This window comes from Abramis brama (assembly GCF_963993115.1).
Source record: "Abramis brama genome assembly, chromosome: 4".
Taxonomy (NCBI): Eukaryota; Metazoa; Chordata; class Actinopteri; order Cypriniformes; family Leuciscidae; genus Abramis; species Abramis brama.
Window position 1 is genome coordinate 55,280,555 of NC_139966.1, and position 21,088 is coordinate 55,301,642.

Genomic DNA, 21,088 nt, shown 5'->3' on the forward strand with positions numbered 1-21,088 from the left:
CCTGATTGCATTTATTTGTGCTACTGTTTGTAATTTGGTCATTTGTTGTTTTATTACTGACTGTAGAAAAGCATAATTGACTCCCCCCATCAAGACCATTGTTAATATAGGCAAAATAAAATATTTATTAAATCTTATTTTATTTTTAAGGTTCTTAATGACTAATTTTTGATGAAAGTGACACTGAGAGTAATTATTTTTTTATTGGTGGAATTGGAAACAAGCTTCCTTACATTTGATCATCGGTGTCAGAATTAGAGAAACAAACACGAGACAAAACAGCAGTATTTGCTGAAATCTGTTCTGCTTTCGGTTTCACTCAGTATCTTGGGTAAGAAAGAATCTGCAAGCTATTTAGTCCTGAATTTCCCATGTTTCTTACTGTAATACTATAATAGCCAACCTTAAAAAGTAAGAAACGTGAAGAAATGAAATGTTAATGTTTCCTTAACAGATTGCGTTTTAAATGTGAATCAACACTTATTCCTGAATAATATTTAGTAATTATTAAGCGTTACTGGATCTCACAAGATGTTTCAAGTAAATATAAAGAAATGATTTTTTGAATATTATTCAATAAGCTTCATACTGATTAGCATATATTACTCAGTCAGGCTATAGTTATTTAGTTCGGACTGAAAGGGGAAGTGGTAAAACTCTAATAGAAGTAAAGACGTGTTGTTTTCACACACAGATCTCCCTCTATCCAGTGCAGAAGAGTCACAGTCGCTCTTTCACTCTTCTCCGGTAAGTCATTACACACAACACACTAAAACTTCTGTCGTTTGGAGATTTTCAGTCTTTTGACACTCAGGTTGTAAACATGTCCAAGATGAAACTGTTTTTAATCTTTCTAAAAATTTATTTAAGATTTTTCTGTGATTTAGAGTTTTGATTCAGTAGCCTGTATTTTTTCTCATGACATTTATCTCACTCATGAAAAATTGTTTTTGGATTTAGAAAATAATGTTTACACCAACAGCTAAAAATTCATATACAAGTTTAAAAAGGAAATAACTGTTGTTAAGTTTATACATTCTTAAAAATAAAGATTCCAAAAGAGTGTTTTTTCACAGCGATTCCCTAGAAGAACAATTAATGGAAACTTTTAGTGAACACTTCTTAAAATAAACATTTTTTCTTAATATGAAGAATCTTTTAATAATTTATTTTAAGAGTGTATATGATTGTGTTTGTATTTTCTGTTGTAAGGTGGAGTGAATGTAAATGATGGAAATATCTGTGACGTTCCTCCTCACTGGATGTCTGATACAAGGTTTCATTCTTATAGATTATTCCTCTGCTGAATTAATATTCTGAAAGCATTTCCATATGAATAAGTGCAGCAGTTTATTCTGCATGTAAACTCTGTGTGATCAGTTCCTCTTGTCTGTGTGTTTTAGGAGTTTTTTGTGGCTTTAGTATCAGTCTGCCGGAGAGAGTAGAAGCTCTACAAGGATCCTGTGTTTTCATACCCTGCACATTTGATATTAATGATGAATATGTAACAGAACTCACTGAAGATGTAAAGAGAATATGGAATAAAGACGGAGACTCTCCCACTGTAGTGTTTGACTCCAGTAGCCCCGACACTGCATCGATAAAAGGACAAATATTTGGCACTCCTACAGAGAAAAACTGCACCACCCGCTTCAATAATGTCCATCAGAGTGATAATGGGTCATATTTCTTCAGAATTGAAGGCAAAGATAAATTAAAATTTAGCTACGTAAAAAGTAAGAAATACTCCCAAGTTGAAATTGGCATCATAGGTGAGTGTCATATTGTTCATGCTGCATCTATCTATCTATCTATCTATCTATCTATCTATCTATCTATCTATCTATCTATCTATCTATCTATCTATCTATCTTAATGTAAGTGCAGTGTGGCCATTTGTTATTATTCCTTTGCTGAATTAATATTCTGTAACGTAATTGTGCGTAAAATTTATTTGCCTGTACAAAACAGTCCATTATGCAGCTTTATATTGCAAACTGATAATTATCACATTATTTTCATTTCTTATATCATATTCATATCATAGTCATAAAACACAGTAGTTTCATCAATAACTGCACTTTGTTATTAGTTATTATTTACCAGTAGACCTTATGTAGCCCCGCCCAGTTTCAGCAATGTGCTTGTTGTGTTCTGTCTTCTGGTTTGTATTTCCACAGCATGTAAGATCTTATGGATTTATGAATGAACCGCTCGTTTTAAAATCTTCCAGGTCTACAGGGATTTTTCATGACATTACAGACATTACAATGCTCATGATAACTTTCATTAACTCTACAATAAGTAAATCCACTTTACCAGCTACTCTTCAACAGCGCTGCCACAGAAATATACAGAGCTACAGCAAAAACACAAAATTCTAAAGATGTCTGCACGCTTGTTTCTCTTGTGCATAATGTCTATAGCGGCATAATGTCTGAATCGGAAGTCTCGTACATTCACAAAATTCCAAGCTTAAGTCCCAAATACAAAATGAGTTTTGCAAATAAGTTGCAAAATGAGTTGCATTGAAAAATAAATCTACTAATGTACAATATGTGCCTTCATTATTGGATATGATAATCCTGTAATGTTTGACTGCATCTCTATGTGTTGTAGAGTCTCCACCCAAACCCACAGTGAGTCTGTTTAAGGATCAGCAGAAGGTGACGGAGGTGACGGAGGGAAGCTCTGTGAATCTGCGCTGCTCGACTAAGATCTTCTGTTCCTCTCGTCCAGCAAATCTCACATGGAGCTCGTCTCCTGAACACCTCCTCAACGAGAGCGTCACACAACAGCAGCGTCAGGAGCAAACTGAGCTCATCTCTGATCTGATCTTCACTGTAACTCACCGTCATCATTTAGCCAATTTCACCTGCACTGTAACACACCAGCTTCAGGAGCAGATCACAAAACACAAAAAGTCCCCTATGCTACGTGTTCAGTGTAAGACAGGGATTATTTCAATCAATACTGTCTGATCATCTAGAGCTGTAAATCATAACATAATTGCCTGAATGTTTTTCTTCTCCATTAGATGCTCCTAAAAACACATCTGCGCATGTAAGTGCATCTGGTTTTGTTCTGGAGGGCCGTTCAGTGACTCTGAGCTGCAGCAGTGATGCAAACCCACCGGTGCTCAACTACACCTGGTACAGAGACACTGAAGAACCACTGAAACCAGTGCAGAGCGGACAGAACCTGACCATCAGCAACACCGACCCGACACACAGCGGACGATACGTCTGTACAGCTCAGAACGAACACGGCGCTCAGAACGCATCAGTGATGCTGGACATCCAGTGTGAGTATCAAGAGGCTCTTCTAATTTACTCACAGTCATTACTTTATCAGACTTCAGATTTCAGACTTTATACACACATATATACTAGAAGTATAAAATATTGCATATCATTTATTTTATATGCAGAGAAAGAGAGAGAGGAATAGTGTAAATAAATACACAAAATATAAATTATACATATTATATTACAATTATTTTATATATATTTTTAAATATAAAAACTATAAACTATAAAAACAACCGCTACTATAAATGATCTTCACTTAAACAGTTTTTTCAACCTTTACTAGGCTTGTAAATGTACTGTGGATGACAAGAACTAAATGCAAATATAATAAACATGACTTTGTAGTCCTTTAACCTGCTGACAGCGGACCCTTTTACATGGATGAGAAAATGTGTACGATTTAAAGGGGTGGTATAATGCCCTTTTTACAAGATGTAAAAATAAGTCTCTGATGTCCCCAGAATGTGTATGTGAAGTTTTAGCTCAAAATACCCCACAGACATTTTTATATAACATGTTAAAATTGTCAATTTTTTTTCAGACAATGATGGAGAGACTCAAGAAGAAGTGACAACATGTAGAATGCAACAGGACATTTCTGAATGTTTAGTTGATGAATTTATGTAGCTTACCGTAAAACTTCAAATAATACCCGAGTCCCAAATAGACGCCTGTCTCTTTTACACGCCTGGTGTGGCTACAGGTTTGGATAAATAAAGGCCGGTCTCAAATAGAGGCCTGGTCTGTTTTTTAGTTTCGGGTTGTATTTAATCTTCTAAAACCCGTCAGATCGTCTGTTTAAGCCAGTTCTATGGAGCAGATTGCGCACACAAGAGAGCCCTGCGCATCTGGGCAGAGCTGTTAGCGCAAGCAAGGCAGGCAGAGAGTGTTAGCGCCGTGTCGCGTCTATGACAACTCAAGGTTTCGCACACCGGACGAGAAGCGCCGCGTCGCATCGCGTCTATGACAACTCGAGGTATCGCACACCGGACGCGCACTTTGTCAGTTAATGGCAAGCAATATTGTTGTGTTTAAGGACATTATGGAATTAAGATCATGTCTGTACTATGTTATGATTGAACTGTACAATTAAATACAATCGTTGCTTAGTCTGCAGTCTGAATTCACTTTACCTCAGAGCGTCCGTTAACTGAATGAATTGAGAATATCACCTGAAAATCCGATAACATAAGCAATTTTCATTCAACCAGCTGATTTCTGTAAATGAATGTAAAAATAAATGAATATTGCAGCACAGGGTGAAGTCTCAACACTAAATTAAAGGCCTGTCTCAAATAGACGCCTGTCTCAAATACAAACCGGTGCAGTTCGGCGATTTGGGAAAATAAAAGCCCGGGCAATTATTTGAAGTTTTACGGTATGTGTAGTTATCTTCTAGTCATTGATTAGCATATTCTGTCTTGATAATCTATGAATCGTGTTTCGGGGGCGGGGTTGAGTAGTCCCTACCAGACGTTTGTTGTAGTCCTTAAAAAGCAACTGAACTTTGAGCATTGTCACTTTGCAGATGTTGTTTATGCTCAAACAGCAACATTACACACTAACTAAAGTTAGAAAAGTGAAATCATAATCAACCACCCCTTTGAAAAGCATTTTTATTTGTCACTAATTCCTTCCCATACTTACATTAGTCTTATTTCATCGCATTATTGACTTTACAATTATTAAAAATAATTTTTTGATTGCCTAAATTTTTTTCTTCTCCATTAGATGCTCCTAAAAACACATCTGCGCATGTAAGTGCATCTGGTTTTGTTCTGGAGGGCCGTTCAGTGACTCTGAGCTGCAGCAGTGATGCAAACCCACCGGTGCTCAACTACACCTGGTACAGAGACACTGAAGAACCACTGAAACCAGTGCAGAGCGGACAGAACCTGACCATCAGCAACACCGACCCGACACACAGCGGACGATACGTCTGTACAGCTCAGAACGAACACGGCGCTCAGAACGCATCAGTGATGCTGGACATCCAGTGTGAGTATCAAGAGGCTCATCTAATTTACTCACAGTCATTACTTTATCAGACTTCAGATTTCAGACTTTATACACACATATATACTACAAGTATAAAATATTACATATAATTTATTTTTTAATGCAGAGAAAGAGAGAAAGGAATAGTGTAAATAAATACACAAAATATAAATTATACAAATTATATTCAAATTATTTTATATATATTTTTAAATATAAAAACTTCACTTTAAATATTTGAAAGTAAAGATACAGTGAAGGTTTTATATCACATTTTTTTTACATACATACATTTTTATGTAAATGTCAACAATAAAAGTATTTAATGCATAAAATACAATAATAAATAATGTTATTAACATAATATATAAAACCTTCAGTTATTTACTTTTATTCCAAATATTTAAGGTCAGTTGTTTTGCACAGAGTAGCATTATCAACCGTTAATATAAATGATCTTCGCTTAAACAGCTTTTTCAACCTTTACTGTAAATGTACAGTGAACGACAAGAACTAAATGCAAATATAATAAACATGACTTTGTAGTCATTTAACCTGCTGACAGCGGACCATTTTACATGACCTATTTAAAGGGGTGGTATAATGCCCTTTTCACAAGATGTAAAAAAAAATCTCTGATGTCCCCAGAGTGTGTATGTGAAGTTTTAGCTCAAAATACCCCACAGACATTTTTATATAACATGTTAAAATTGTCCAATTTTGAGGGCTAGCAAAAATGCACAGTTTTGTGCCTGTTCCTTTAAATGCAAATGAGCTACTGCTCCCGGCACAGGGGGCGGAGCTTCAACAGCTTGCACTCACACAGACATGCACTGAAAATTTCAAAAACTTTTAGCCTTTTATGTTCAAACTAGTGATGGGCATTCCGGCTCTTTTTCGTGAGCCGGCTCATTTGACTCGGCTCACTGAAAAGAGCCGGCTCTTTTTGACTCACAAACGGCTCTTTAAAAAATATATGTTTTAACTCGCTGAAAGTCCACCACACAACTGTGCAACATGAATATTCACATTTTTAATTGTCCATAACAACCCAAAAACTAGCCTGCTTGCCTTGCACATCTAATTAATGGTCAAAGTTATGACTGACTATTTTTCTTACCTTCTTTTTTTTACTTTTTAATGTGGATATTATTGAGCGTGTAGAAGTTTAGCTCTTGCGTTCTTCTGAACATCTTGCGCTGCAATTGCCCGATGTCATTTCTGAGTCATATCAGACCATAATTTGTCTCTCTTTTAAATGCATATTCCACAGTGGTAGTAGGCTACGATTGGCTGTTTTAAAATATAATTAATATCGAAACAAAATAACAAAATAACACAGACGGTCTCATCTAAGATACGTTTAGGCCTCCTCCAATAGTACTGACAGCTGGGCATAGCTTGCAGGTTTGCTTAGTGGCAAACTTTTTTCATTTGATTGGTTCAACCGCCACCCGCCCGAATTTAATTAAAATATTATTTTTCGTCACGTCATCCGCCTGATCCGTGGTTTATCCGCATCTCTAGTGTGTGTGTGTGTGTGTGTGTGTGTGTGAGTTTGCTCGGCCCTCCCTCATGCAGTTTAATTGGTTGACATCGCGTGTATTGACAGGAACAGAATGTGAGGCTGATCAGACAGTCGAAACAAATGTGTGTGCGCCTTTAGGCCTATATAATTATGTTTTTGTTGGTTTTTGAATTAGTCAATTATTTTAAATGCATTTAAAATCATTCATTATTTCATTATTAGCCTACATAATGATTTAATTTCTATAGGCTATATTTTTAAAAATAGAGTCGGCTCTTCAGATATGCGAGCCGGCTCCCGTCGTTCACCTACAAGAGCCGGCTCTTAGATCCGGCTCATTCGCGAACGACCCATCACTAGTTCAAACTGGATTCAGACAATGATGGAGAGACTCAAGAAGAAGTGACAACATGTAGAATGCAAAAGGACATTTCTGAATGGTTAGTTGATGAATTTATGTAGCTTATGTGTAGTTCTTCTAGTCACTGATTAGCATATTCTGTCTTGATAATCTATAAAACGTGTTCCGGGGCGGGGTTTATGTAAATTTTAGGGTTACTGATGTCACTAATCCGGGAGGAATGTTGTGTAGTCTCTACCAGCCGTCTGTTGTAGTCTTTAAAAAACAATTTCTTTAAAAGCAAATATCTCCCTTTGCTTTGAACTTTGTGTGTTGTAACTTTGCAGAGGTTGTTTATGCTCAAACAGCAACATTACACACTAACTAAACTTAGAAAAGTGAAATCATAATCAACCACCCCTTTGAAAAGCCTTTTTATTTGTCACTAATTCCATTAGTCTTATTTCATCGCATTAATGACTTTACAATTATATTAAAAAACATTTTTTGATGGCCTACATTTTTTTCTTCTCCATTAGATGCTCCTAAAAACACATCTGCGCATGTAAGTGCATCTGGTTTTGTTCTGGAGGGCCGTTCAGTGACTCTGAGCTGCAGCAGTGATGCAAACCCACCGGTGCTCAACTACACCTGGTACAGAGACACTGAAGAACCACTGAAACCAGTGCAGAGCGGACAGAACCTGACCATCAGCAACACCGACCCGACACACAGCGGACGATACGTCTGTACAGCTCAGAACGAACACGGCGCTCAGAACGCATCAGTGATGCTGGACGTCCAGTGTGAGTATCAAGAGTCTCTTCTAATTTACTCACAGTCATTACTATATCAGACTTCAGATTTCAGACTTAAAAGCTAAAAAATAAATAAATAAAAAAACAATTAAATTAAATATATACATTATATTTTAATGCATATATTTTAAATATATTTCATATTTTTAACACATTTAAAAACCTTCACTTTTACTGCAAATACTTGCAGTAAATGTCTTTACTATTATTTTACAAATGTGGAAGATAGTCATAATGCTATCTACTGTGACAGCCTGAATTCTGCTGGACGTCCATTGTGAATGCTTGGCAATCGCTATTATCAATCAGTTACTCACATTCGAGAGGACTGAATTAATTGATTTCTCATAATATACTCAATGCAACAAAAAAAAGAAAATGTTATTTTGATTAGGATTTTAATGTGCAAACCCTAACATTAAAGATCCAAGTAATGAGGCCTGTCTGTAGATACTGACTTTTTTCTGTGAACATCACTGAACTGCAAATTTATGTTCAGTGTCAGTGGGTTTTGATTTATTCCCAGATGTGCTTCAGTTGCTCACAGTGCAGCTGTTCTCAGTTCAGACTAACACACTGTCCAGTCGACAAATGAAAAATAGTCCTATAATGTTTACTACAAATTCTCATCATATAGTCTGTGTTTTGTTTGCTTTAGCACAGTAGCTAATTAAAACCATTACACAGCTAGTGTAAAGCGAACAACGTAATAGGTGAAATACAGACACATGGTGTTTTGTCGGTTATTTTGTATTGTGTTCATCTAGATGTTTGCACACATGCTTCAACATACTGCCTACATCTGAAACTTGTAAAATAACAAGGTTTAAACATACAGCTATTCAGTTACTAACCCAGATCTTGAACTGCTACACTACACATCTTTTTTCCTCAGATGCCCCAAAAAACACATCGCTGTCATTCTTTCCCTCCGGCTCTATGATGGAGGGCCGTCCAGTGACTCTGACCTGCAGCACTGATGCAAAACCAGCGGTGCTCAACTTCACCTGGTACAAGGAGACCGGCTCTCAGTTTGAGCTCCTCCAGACCGGATTTAATCATACCTACGTTGTGTCTAACCCTACACACTCCACACGGTATCGCTGTACAGCTCAAAACCAGCATGGCCAACACAACGCAACAATTGAACTGGATGCTCAGTGTGAGTACAAAGAAAAATTACTGCACTGTTATATTCACTTATTTAATCTGATCCCTTAAAGCAAAAGCATAACATTGCATTTGGATGCAAAGTGCAATGTTTATGGTGAAAATAAACATGTATTGAGATTAAAAAGGTGAATTTTAGTCACCTTAATATGTCATAATATGACTTTCAGCACTGAAAAGACACTATTCAAGAGTTGCAAAAACCACAAAACCATGTTTAAATGACTTCAATTTGATGTATAGCTTACGGTAAAGACTATTTGATCAAATAAACTACACAGTGGTTTAATATCTTATATGAAGGATGCATACTGACATTCGTAAAAAAAAAACTTATGACAGGCTGACGGTGACCAACAATACAGTAAGTTGCAGTTCAGTTGCATGCTAGAAATGCTGTTAAATGTGTGCAACACTTTTGCGTGGGTGTTTTCTTCATATACAGAAAATGTATATGGAAAGATCACAGGAGATTTGGTTCCCCTACAGAGCAACATGGTCAAGTTTTGAAATGCAACGTTTCAATATGAAACCTTTGTGAAACTGCACTGAAGCAAGTGAAACTGCATGAAGCTGTCAACAGCCTTTTTTATAATACTAATGCAATGTGATTAAATGTAAGAGAAAAAGGTAACTGACATCTCAAGTTCTCTAAAATTCCTTGAATATCAAGTCAATTGCTGTATGTTAAAGTAATGCGAAAATATGATTAGATGAGTAATACAAGACTTCACGGTACAGAACATGGAGAAAAAAAAAAGTTCATTATACCAGTACAAACATTTGCACATCTCTAAAATTGTACTTCTGTTAAAAGATGTGTAAAAAAAGAAGTACCAGAATCACACTTTACATAGTAATACATGCAAAGACTCAAAGCAGAGCGGCATGTATATTGCTTGTATTATAAGTGTACAGTTTGAAGTAAAGGGGTAGTTTACACAAAATTTTTAATTCTGTCATTTATCATTTGTCATCCAAAACCTGTATGACTTACTTTCTTTTTTGAGAGAGATATTGTCTATTTTTTTTTTGTTCATACAAGGGAAGTCAATGGGGTCCAATGTTGTTTGGTTCTCAAAATTCTTCAAAATATCTACTTTTGTGTTACATGCATGAAAGAAAGTCATACAGGTTTGGTGTATACAGTAAGTGACAGAATGTTCATTTTTGACACTTATTACAAAGTAAAGCCCTGTTTACACTGACCACAACACTTATGCGCATAAGTGACATGATACCATTAATTTCAATGGAGAGCTGCCGATTTTGGGCAACACAAGAGACTGACCGTTGGCAACAGGATGTAGGCGTTTCCAACAGCTGCACGATTAATTGTTAATCGATCACAATCTCGATTCAAACACCCATGGGATCTGGGTGAAAAATGTATTCATCATTAAATCATTCATTCAACAGTTTTGTTCAAAAACGCTGATTCATCCAGTAATGAAACAAGTGAATTCTTTGAGCGAGTCGTTGAATCATTCATTCAACCCAACTTAAATTAAAATAATAATAATAATAATAATCTTTATAGACTACAGCAATGAACATTTTGTCAGAACCTTTAGTAAATTACATGTTTTGATTAGTTGTCCATTCAGAATCATGCAAGAATTTTAAACAAAACAAAAAATGTTTAACTTTATGAAAATAAATTTATAAAATAAATTATTATTAAAATGAATTTATATTTAATCTTTTCGCTCCAAAAGAAAACTGATTCGCTGTCTACAACATAGAATAACATCCGTTAATATCATTCACAAACGTTCCTAGGCAGTAGTGGAAAACCCCCTCACCACCAGCCACTGATGACAAAGCCTCTGGCAGAGTAAATGCAGCTTTAAAGAGTTTGTCAGCACAATAATGGCATTTTCACCAGAGTGGCATGTTGCAGACTTAAAGGAACTAACAGTAACCGCAACTTCGAAATCGTTTCTTGTTTCTCTTTTCTACTTCAGTACACTATAAGCTCTCAGGTATGGGGGTTTTCTTCAGTTCTTGTCATTATCTTATTCATTTTTGTACACAGTAAGGCTTTTCACACTGCACTTAACCCTGGGTTATCATCGTTTTAAACACCACTTTTAACCCAAGGTAAAGGAACGTTTCACACTTGTAATTTAGAAGTGCCTTTAGCACCGCTTTTAACCCAGGGTTATGAAACCCTGCTCGGGAACAGGAGTAGCGCTGCTATTGGCGAAATATTGTGAAATGATCTGTGTCAGAATGTTACGGCTAGACGCTTAGCAACAAACAGCCAATCGCATGGCTCATAAGCACATGCTTTGAACAGTCATGGGCATTGGATACCATAACCATTCATTGGACCATAGAGAGACCATATCATTCTTACCTTTATAGTCCGAAACCCCATTCGGTATAAACTTGATAGTTCAGTCGATGAGGATGTGCAATGTGGCTGAATGGCAAATATGCAAATAAGAACATTTATGGTTTAGGAATGTATTTATAAATACTCAGGAATAAATGTTAACCCCAATGTGAAACGTGAAGCAAGATAACCAAGAATTCTGTTAACCTAGTTTTTAGTGTGACCCAGAGTTAACTATATTTCAAGTGTGAAAAGCCCTAGTGAGATGTTCAGCAGTTTTTTTTAAGTGAAACAGGTCCTCAAACTGTTTTATTTTGCTCAGATCCTACACAGAAACTACAGTTTATGATCTTATTATCTCTTTCAGTTGCGCCCAAAATCTCCAGCTCTTGCAACAAAAGCAGCGTAATCACGTGTGTCTGTGAGGCTCATGGGAATCCCTCGCCTAAACTAGAGTGGCGTCGATCTGGAAATGTTCTCACCAACTCTACAAACACGTTCATCAGGAATGAAACTTTAGGAAGCACAAGCTCGAAGAGCATCCTGACCATCAATCAGTCTCTCACAGACACGGACGTCCTTCAGTGTTTCAGTGCAAACACTCTCGGCACCGCCAGCGCCAGCCAACGGTTTCATCCCGTCACACAGACACCCAGGACAGAGACAGATCGGGACAGAGGTGAGATTCGCTTCTCTGACACGCACAACAATAGCTTTATCTGATCAACAAGAATGATCACAAATGAGATCTCTGGAATATCTTAACCCTTCTGAAAAAGAAGTGCACTTAATTTGAATTGAATGTGCGCTTGTAGTGTACTTCAAATCTTAAAAGTATACACTCTTAGAAGAAAAGTTTCAGTATGGTGCTTCATATATAGAATCTTTTAGGGATGATTTTATGGATTTAGTTGTCCTAAATTTGTTTTGATTAATTTTTTTATTTTAATTACATTTTTTTTTTAATTAAACAGCTCATAAACATACTTAATCAGTAGAAAAAAATGAAAGAATAAATGTATTTTCGCAATCATTTAAGACATTTCTCCTTAGAACCTAAAATTGATTCAAGAACCCTAGAGTTCCCATTTAAGGTTTTTTTTTTTTTTTGTAAGTGTATTAAAAATCTATTCTTGCTTTTCAAGTTTACTTAAAGAGATTACACTTTCATGCACTTTTAAAAAGTGCACTTTGTAATGATGCCAAATTAAAAGTTTTACTTTAAAGCACATTTTAAATCTTTGTTTTAATACATTTTGCTGTGCTTTAAAGAAGTAGACTTATTTTGATGTGTTGACTAACATATTAATAGCACACAAAGTACTCGATTATAATTTTAATTGTAAAATTAGTGTGTTATTCAATATTACATTTAAAGATAATTATATAATATAATTATATATTAAAAGCAGCTTCATTACAAATGTGTAATTAAAAACACATTTAAATATGTTTAAATATTCATAACCTACAATTTTCGGTTAAACATTATTTTAAGGTGTCTGTGTTATAGTGTAATTATACATTTAAGTACTTAGTAATAATAATTAACTACATGTACTTAGGATTAGGGTGTGGTTAGGGTTAGTTGCATGTAATTATGCATAATTTATAGTTATTACTATAGTAACTATATGTAACATATAACACGGACAGTGTAAAATAAAGTTACTCAATTTTCAAAAGAAATGACATTAAAGTTGATTTTAGTTTACATACATGCTTATCAGTATTTGGCTTTACACTTTCACCATATTTCAAAGACAATAGAAGTAATTGAGAAATTAAAAAAGAACTCTATGTTTGGCTAATTGAATTGAATATAAATGTAACCTATAATTATAAATAACATGCAATTATGTGTCTGAAAACATTACCTTCAGTTCACACTTAAATATTACATTTTTCTCTTACTTTTTTCTTTTTTTTTAGTATGCTGAAGTGTACTTCTTTTCCACAGGGGAATTATTTCTCCTAGGCAGCAATGATATCAAATGGAGACCAAATGGAAACTTTTCTCCAGAGAAATGTGCTCATATTTGCCAAGACACTAAAGTCTGTAATCAAATATCAGAGATCTCAGTATGAACTTGAATCGAATCTATGATCAAATGATCTGAGCTGCTCTTCACATTCATTTTTATCACTTCTGAGAAACATTTTAGACACTTAAATGATCTCATTTAAGAGTCCTGAGCTATAAAAGACCAACCTCTGAGCAATAAAACACTGCTTTCCAGGTTTCCATCACCCGTCTGTGCTACTCGGAGCTGCTGTCGGCGCATCAGCGATGATGATCTTGTGCATCATGGCAGTCTACAATGAACGGTGGGTACATCAGACAAATGTCATTTGAGGAAAGACAAAAAAACATGATTATCACAGAACTGGTCCAATATATAATGAGCTGAGGCTAAACTATAGATAATTACAGAGATTTTTTCGGCTATTCTGGTGTTCAAAAGTTTCACTCCAAAATATGCTTGTCTTGTTTTCCAGTACAAATAGCTAAATGTTCATAAATCAAGATACAGAAAAATGCTAATGGGTTCATAGAAATACACTTTTTTAACCCCATTGGCAGATATTTGTTCTTGTTTTAAACATAATCTTAATTTTGATCGATTTTTCAGAAAACAAGACTTTTATATCCCATTTTGCTTCTCAAGTAAATGTGTCTTTATTTAAGAATGTTCATATACTATACATATACTGGAAAACAAGACAAAAATACAGAAGAACATCATTTTTTGCAGTGTGAAGTCAAATAAACAGTTAGATCACATTGATTTGATGAGACTTTTACTTTACTAGCCTCATCACAAGGAGGATTTGTGATTCTGATTGGCATATTATATCAGAAATTTAATCTATTTTTTGATGGCCTAAAAACATTTTTCAGAAGGAATCCCAAACCTTCAAGAACCAGACAAGACGACACATCTGGACTCATACTGTCTCAAATAGTGAGTTAAACACAATCACATTATTCATTTTCAAAGACATCACAAACGGACCTTCATCTGATTCTGCTGTGTTTCTGCTCCATCAGGCCACGGATTCCCATGGTGACGGCGAGTGTGTTTACGGGAATAAAGACATGCTGTCAGTCGTTACACCAAGATCACCAGAATCTCTTCATTATTCCACCATCGACTTCACGAACGCAGAGCCGGCGTCAGGAGAGATCAGGGGCGCCTCCTCGCTGACCGAGGAATATGCAGAGGTCCGTCATCATTCTACAGGAGACGCAGCATCTACGACTGACCTCAAGGAAGACCAAAGTCCACAAGATAGTAGGGCGAAGATCCCGGATGTGTCATCAGAAGACACGATTTATGGAAACATGACCCGTCGCTTGGTTGTTTAAAGACAGAAAAGGAACAGTTGCACTTTGTCCAAAATCGAATACTTCCCTGCTTTACAGTATGTGAAAAAGTAGCATCATGTCCGAAAACATAGTATTAAAAAAACCATTAGGCTAAAACGTACCCAGGATGACCTACTACTTCTCAAGTGCGCATTCAATGAACACTTTATTATCCCAATTAGGCCCCGGGAGAGGAGTTGTGAATGGTAGTGAAGCGACGCAGCTGACGCTGTAGGTCACATGACCATGACAACAGGTCACATGATAGTACCAACTCGGACAGAATGCAATTTTACCGTTAGTCAGTGCAGATGTTGTTGAACAGTGAAGGCCTGTTTAGACCAATAACTATAATGAAAACCACAACGATACGAAAGATAAACGACTTAAAAAAAAAAAAAAATCCAGCTGATGAACGATAAAAACATTGACAGCCAATCAGAATCCGTCCTGCTGTAAAGAGCTCGAACATTTAAAGCAGTAGACGACAAAACTGCAGAGCGCACTTATAATACACAGAACGATATTGTTCGTTGGTGTGACTGTGGACGATATTATTGTTATGATTTTATAGTTATCATTGGTGTGAACGAGCCTTTAGAATGAACCAAAACCTTAAAATCTTTATGCATAACTCAAACACCACAAATGGATTTTTAGAGCAATTTTTCACCAACAAATTGCAATTCTATCATTCCAAACCTGTAGGACTTTCTTTCTTCTGTTGAACATAAAAGATGATAATTTGAAAAATGTTTTTTTTTCCCATAGTGTTAATGGGGTCCAATGATGTTTTTGGTTGCCAATGTTCTTCAAAATATCTTCTTTTACAAACTATCCATATAGTACATGAATGAACTAACATTATGATGGACAGAAATTAGCTACTTTATGGCAAATTACTTGAAATAATCTGTAACACTTAAAGTCCCCCTGTATTTTATCCCTTAAAACTCATCCAAAATTACATATTTAAACGTTTTTTTTTTTTCCTTTAAAATGCCTTAAAATAGTTTGAATATAACTCTACACCCTTGACTCATTTAGTATAGGCGGTTCTATGAATATGCAAATTAGCCCCGCCCCCACTCACTCACAGCAGAGATCCACTCATTGACCTGATTGGTTACAAGTTTGTGACGTCAGAAACACCAGCGAATTCAAACTGTGTTTTTGAGACTGTCTTTGGTTCACTGCAGTTTTAAGGAGAAAATACCCAGCAATAGTGTCGACTAATGCATTTGTACATGGTTTGTCTCAAAGCATATTAACCCTTTCACGCATAGTGGTCACTACAGTGGACAGCTATTAAAAAAGCATTTTCTTGAATTTGCACGGGTTTTTATTAGGGATGCACTGAACATCGGTAACGGGCGATATTTGCCTCGTTAACTGCCATCGGCCATCGGGAAATAAAAATGACATTCGCCGATGTCACATGGGCGTCAGTTTGGTTTGAAATGTGCTGGGGACAGAGACGCATTCGGAAGTGCATTTTCAGAAGTGCTGGGTACAATGACGCATTCATTTTTTTTTCTCTCTTTCGCACAGGTTATGTTTTGAAAGACGATGTCCTGTAGCTCAGGCACGGCCCCACTTTTCAGCAGGCCCACTCAAAACTTTCAAAAATAAAAAAAACAAAAAACAAAAAAAACTTTTACTATATTCTAATTTTGTCAATAATTATAAAAAAAATCGCCAATAAGCTCGTAATTTGTGCTAAAATAGTGTAGTTTTAAAAAACATTTTAAAAAGCTGGTTATATTTTGATGTTTCTGCGCAAGTTCAGCAGACAGTGAGGTTCGGGTTTGTTCTGATCAGAGCTCGTGAGTGGAGAGCGCATTTCTGAATATTCCGCTCCACTCGTTCATTCCGCAGGGTCGTTCGCTCAACCCAGATGTCCTGTTGCCTGGTTCAAAAATATGTGGAATAAGGGCTGCTTCCGACTAAAAGTTTTTTTCTAGTCGACTAGTAGGCTAGTTGTTCATTTAAGTCATTCGTGGACAAATCGCCCCTTTATATTAATTTAATTACTTATATAGCCTACAGGATAATGAGCGTTTACGTAATATAGCCGCACTCAAGCGCACGACCGCACGCATAAAGCTTGCCACAAAGAACCGGTAAAAGTAATGATTATGAATGCGTCTAAATGTGTCTAAATACGCTGTGAATGTGAATGTGCATTATACGCTGAGTTTCGGTTTATTTATGAGACGAACTCCAGTTCACTCGCCGGCGCCTGTCGTGATTCTGCTATATTTAATTCTTATTTATTTATTTAATTCTTTATTTTCATGATACATTGATTAAAATTAAGATATAATTAATTCAAAACGAAATTCAATTTAAAGAAAGGCAGCTGTTCTGTTTGAGGTCTCTGTGAAAGTTTTAAACGTCTTTTAGTGCCGCATTTTTTTTCCCTCATAAATGCGAACACGAAAAATAAAATGAATATTATAATGTTTTTTTGTTGGGTCAGACAATGATTACCAAATTTCTCTCTCAAATTGCTCTTCATAACCACTGAAAAAGAACTTGTCATAAATAAGGTTATAACTAATGTCAACCAGAAAGTGACATTAAAGGTTGTTTTTGTTTCATAAATTGGTCTGATTGAATTTGTGCTCATTCTAGGATAGTGTGATCAAGAGCCGAAAGACTTGTATGTTTCCGTGGCACAAAAGAAGGAATAAATAACAAAAAGAAAAAACATCGGCATCGGCATCGGCCATTGGCCAAGTTGTTATGTTAAACATCGGTATAGGTATCGGCCCAGAATTTCCCAATCGGTGCATCCCTAGTTTTTATGGCAAAGTTGCACATCAGCCTCTTCATTGGACCCTGGTGCATCATCCTATAAATTGCAACCAAGTGGCAAGCCTTTGTGTTTCGATTTTTTCCCCCTCCAAACCAAGATGGCCAAGGGTCAATCAGACATGCCAAGTTGCTCCGGAATATCCACCCATTCCTTCTATCCTAGGAGACTCTTGTAGGTAAAAAAAATATTGCAGCATCAAGCAATATCTAATGAGTCATATCACAGTAAAATATTCCAAGTTTTGATTTTAGATTGAGAGAAAACTCTGATTAATCACATGTCCACTGTAGTGGACGTCATGCATCAATTGCTATTTTTCAGCTACAATTCATAATTATAATGTGAATATTGTTTTTGAAATTTAAAACTTAAAAACTTATTCTGCAGTGACTTTTTTTACTGTAAATAAATGTACTTGTATTATTAGAATGTAATTTTCATTGACATTGAAAAAAGTCATGTGATTACATAATGTATGACACTTGTAATGCATTACTTTACTTGTTAGATCAAAAAGTAATCTGATTACGTAATGCATGTTACTTGTAATGCATTTCCTTACTCATAACATCAAAAAGTAATCTGATTATGTAATGTGCGTTATTGTAATGCGTTTCTTTACTCATAACATCAAAAAGTAATCTGATTAGGTAATGCACATTACTTGTAGTTAATTACTTGTTAGATCAAAAAGTAATCTGATTAGGTAATGCATGTTACTTGTAACACATTACTTTACTTGTAACATCAAAAAAGTAATCTGAATGCGTTATGCATGTTACTTGTAATGCATTACCCCCAACACTGATCATTTCAGATGAGATTGAAAAAAACGTATCACTAGGTTTTCTTAGAGGAGGGCTATGATAGAAATGTGCATGTCCATCTTGAACATAATCAGAATTATCAGCTAATAAGGGTAAATCTCCATATACTCTGGTGCACTGGAGGGAGCATCTGAGTGGTTTCCACAGTTGTACCTTGACAGACTGTAGAAAATTCTGATGGAATCACATCCTCATGTTCTGATATCAAAGATACGCGAAGTGCAACTTGTATGAAGCTGTATGAAGACTTTGCAATTTTTTGCATATATATTTTTTGTATATATTTTATAGTTTTCACATGATTTGATATAATTGTATTGATTAGTTTGTTAAATGCACATACTTTATCTGTTTGATTGTTGCCTTATATTTAATACAGTATATCTTAAGTTTAAACCATAACCGCATGCTGTCCACTCAAGTGGACATCTGAAGATCTCTTTGAAAAATTTGTAAAAAAATAAAATAAAAATCAATTCTTGTTTTTCATGACCTAAGAGCAAAAAAAAACACATAGGAAAAAAATCCTGACTGAGGTTATCATAATTCATGCATGAAAGGGTTAAAAACACCACATAGACATATAGACAATATTAAAAGCTTGATTTTCACAGGGGGACTTTACAATAAGGTCACATTTGTTAACATTAGGTAATGCAAAATTTGTTTAGTAAATGTTGAAATTAACATTAACTAATATTAACAAAGCATTGTTCATCGTTCGTTCGTGTTTACTAATGATAATAACAAGTGAAAACTTACTCTAAAGCATTACCTAATGACCTTTGTGACCTTTGGTCAGAGATCTTACAGAAAATATAGGAGTCAGAAGTTCATTTCTGTAAAATAGCATGAGTTTGAACAAGCATTTCTTTTCTTACCAGATCAGCAGTGGGAAACGTAGTTGACCTCAGTGTGTCGTTTATGTTGCACATTATTTGTGATCGAGAACACAGTCAGCTTCTTCTGGTGTCACACTTTCAGACAGATACTCCTTTAAAAATAGGAGCACCTTCTGGAGGGATAAAACATTACATTTTAAAACATTATTTTTATAATGTTTTTTATTATACATCAGTGTATTCATTTTCTATTCAAAATGTATTATTATTTTTTCTTTTAAAAAAGATTATAATTGTAATCAGCTTCATCCAGTGTTTATTGGAAAAAAATTGCATAGTTGCACATTAAGCATACCGGAGGGTGAAACACTTTTTTGTTTATTAGACTCGATTTGCAACAGTGTAATTCACACAAATCACCACAGGAGGGCATAAGACTTTTATGTTTATTAGACTCCATTATTAGGATTTGTACCATTTTTTTCACGTATAAAAGACAACTAATTATCCTCTGAGCCACAGAACCTTTATATTCATTGTTTTGTTTTAGCTTTTGTGATCTTGGCTTTGTCAGCTTTTACTCTAGTGTTCCAGTAATTATTATGTGAAGAACTTCATTGTTTCATCTGTATGGAAGTAATATTAGGATGATTTTCTGCTCAGGATTGAATCTGCATCATCTGGTCTAATGCATATGCCCGTCATCCCTCCTCCAAAGCGCTTGCCCTGTGTGTGTAGGGTCCTATGCGGGGATGTTGGAGCCTGTCCCAACACCCTGGACAAATGGCCAGTCCATCACAGGGCAGTTGTTGAATCAATAACAGTTTATTGAAACCTACAGACTGACAGTCATACATACTTGTAACAACCCCAAATACAATAAGGGTATATTCACAGGTTCTCTACTGGACCAAAGATTTTATGTGGGCTCAATAACCAAGAAAACACCCAAAAGTAGTAAATAAAAAAATATTTTTTTGTTTTGTTTTTATACAATCATAGTATTAAAACCCAATTCAACTGACTGTGTATTTGAAATGAATGATAATCAGCAATAAGTTAACTTAGAAAAGAATACAACATGAACGAACAGGGTAACATATTCAGCATGGGGTTTCAAAAGTTGTTGTGAAATACATAGTTAAAGACACACTGTGTAACTTTTTAAGTTGATTCTTAGCAAAAAACATGTGCTCATTCATGTGTAATTACTTCCACCAACTAATAAAGTATTCTCGTAAGCGTAAAATCTGCCATTTATAATACATACGAGCGAGTCGCTCGAATGGCGGCAGCCATGTTGCGCCTCCATCTTGAAAATACATTCGCCAAATAGGGACATACCTGGAAATTCAAGCTTCGCCTTTCGCGTTTTACACTCAGTGACACCGTGACGAATGCGAGGGGGAGATTACTCGCGACTGCCGGCAGATTTGAAAGATTGCGTAAATTCGAAGTTTTATAGTTGCTTGTCTAACCATAGCATGGTTGTGCATAACGCCAGAACGACCTCTGGTATAATTTGCGTTACTTTTCCTCGCATCAATGGTGAAAAAGTATTGTTTACCTTGTAACATAAATCTGTGAACATTGCCTTACACTATTAATCTCGTTCAATATACAGAATAACGATAGCACTGATACTTTACTAACATTAGCGTTTGGGATAGCTGATATTAGCAATGAAATGGTACCAAAATAACAAAAACATAAAACTATTAT

The 21,088-nt window shown here is 35.6% G+C and overlaps 1 protein-coding gene across 1 annotated transcript; it reads left to right on the top strand.

The window, feature by feature from the left end:
• Window positions 1-691: 691 nt before the first annotated feature.
• On the top strand, window positions 692-19,552 carry LOC311080920 (B-cell receptor CD22-like). Its single transcript, XM_084111155.1, has 12 exons — window positions 692-747; window positions 1,213-1,276; window positions 1,404-1,772; window positions 2,620-2,946; window positions 3,038-3,304; window positions 5,043-5,309; window positions 7,717-7,983; window positions 8,891-9,157; window positions 11,874-12,185; window positions 13,747-13,834; window positions 14,409-14,472; window positions 14,559-19,552. Exons 2-12 carry the CDS (start codon window positions 1,228-1,230, stop codon window positions 14,874-14,876), a joined length of 2,595 nt encoding a protein of 864 aa, XP_083967281.1. The 5' UTR covers window positions 692-747; window positions 1,213-1,227; the 3' UTR covers window positions 14,877-19,552.
• The last annotated feature ends 1,536 nt before the right edge of the window (window positions 19,553-21,088 follow it).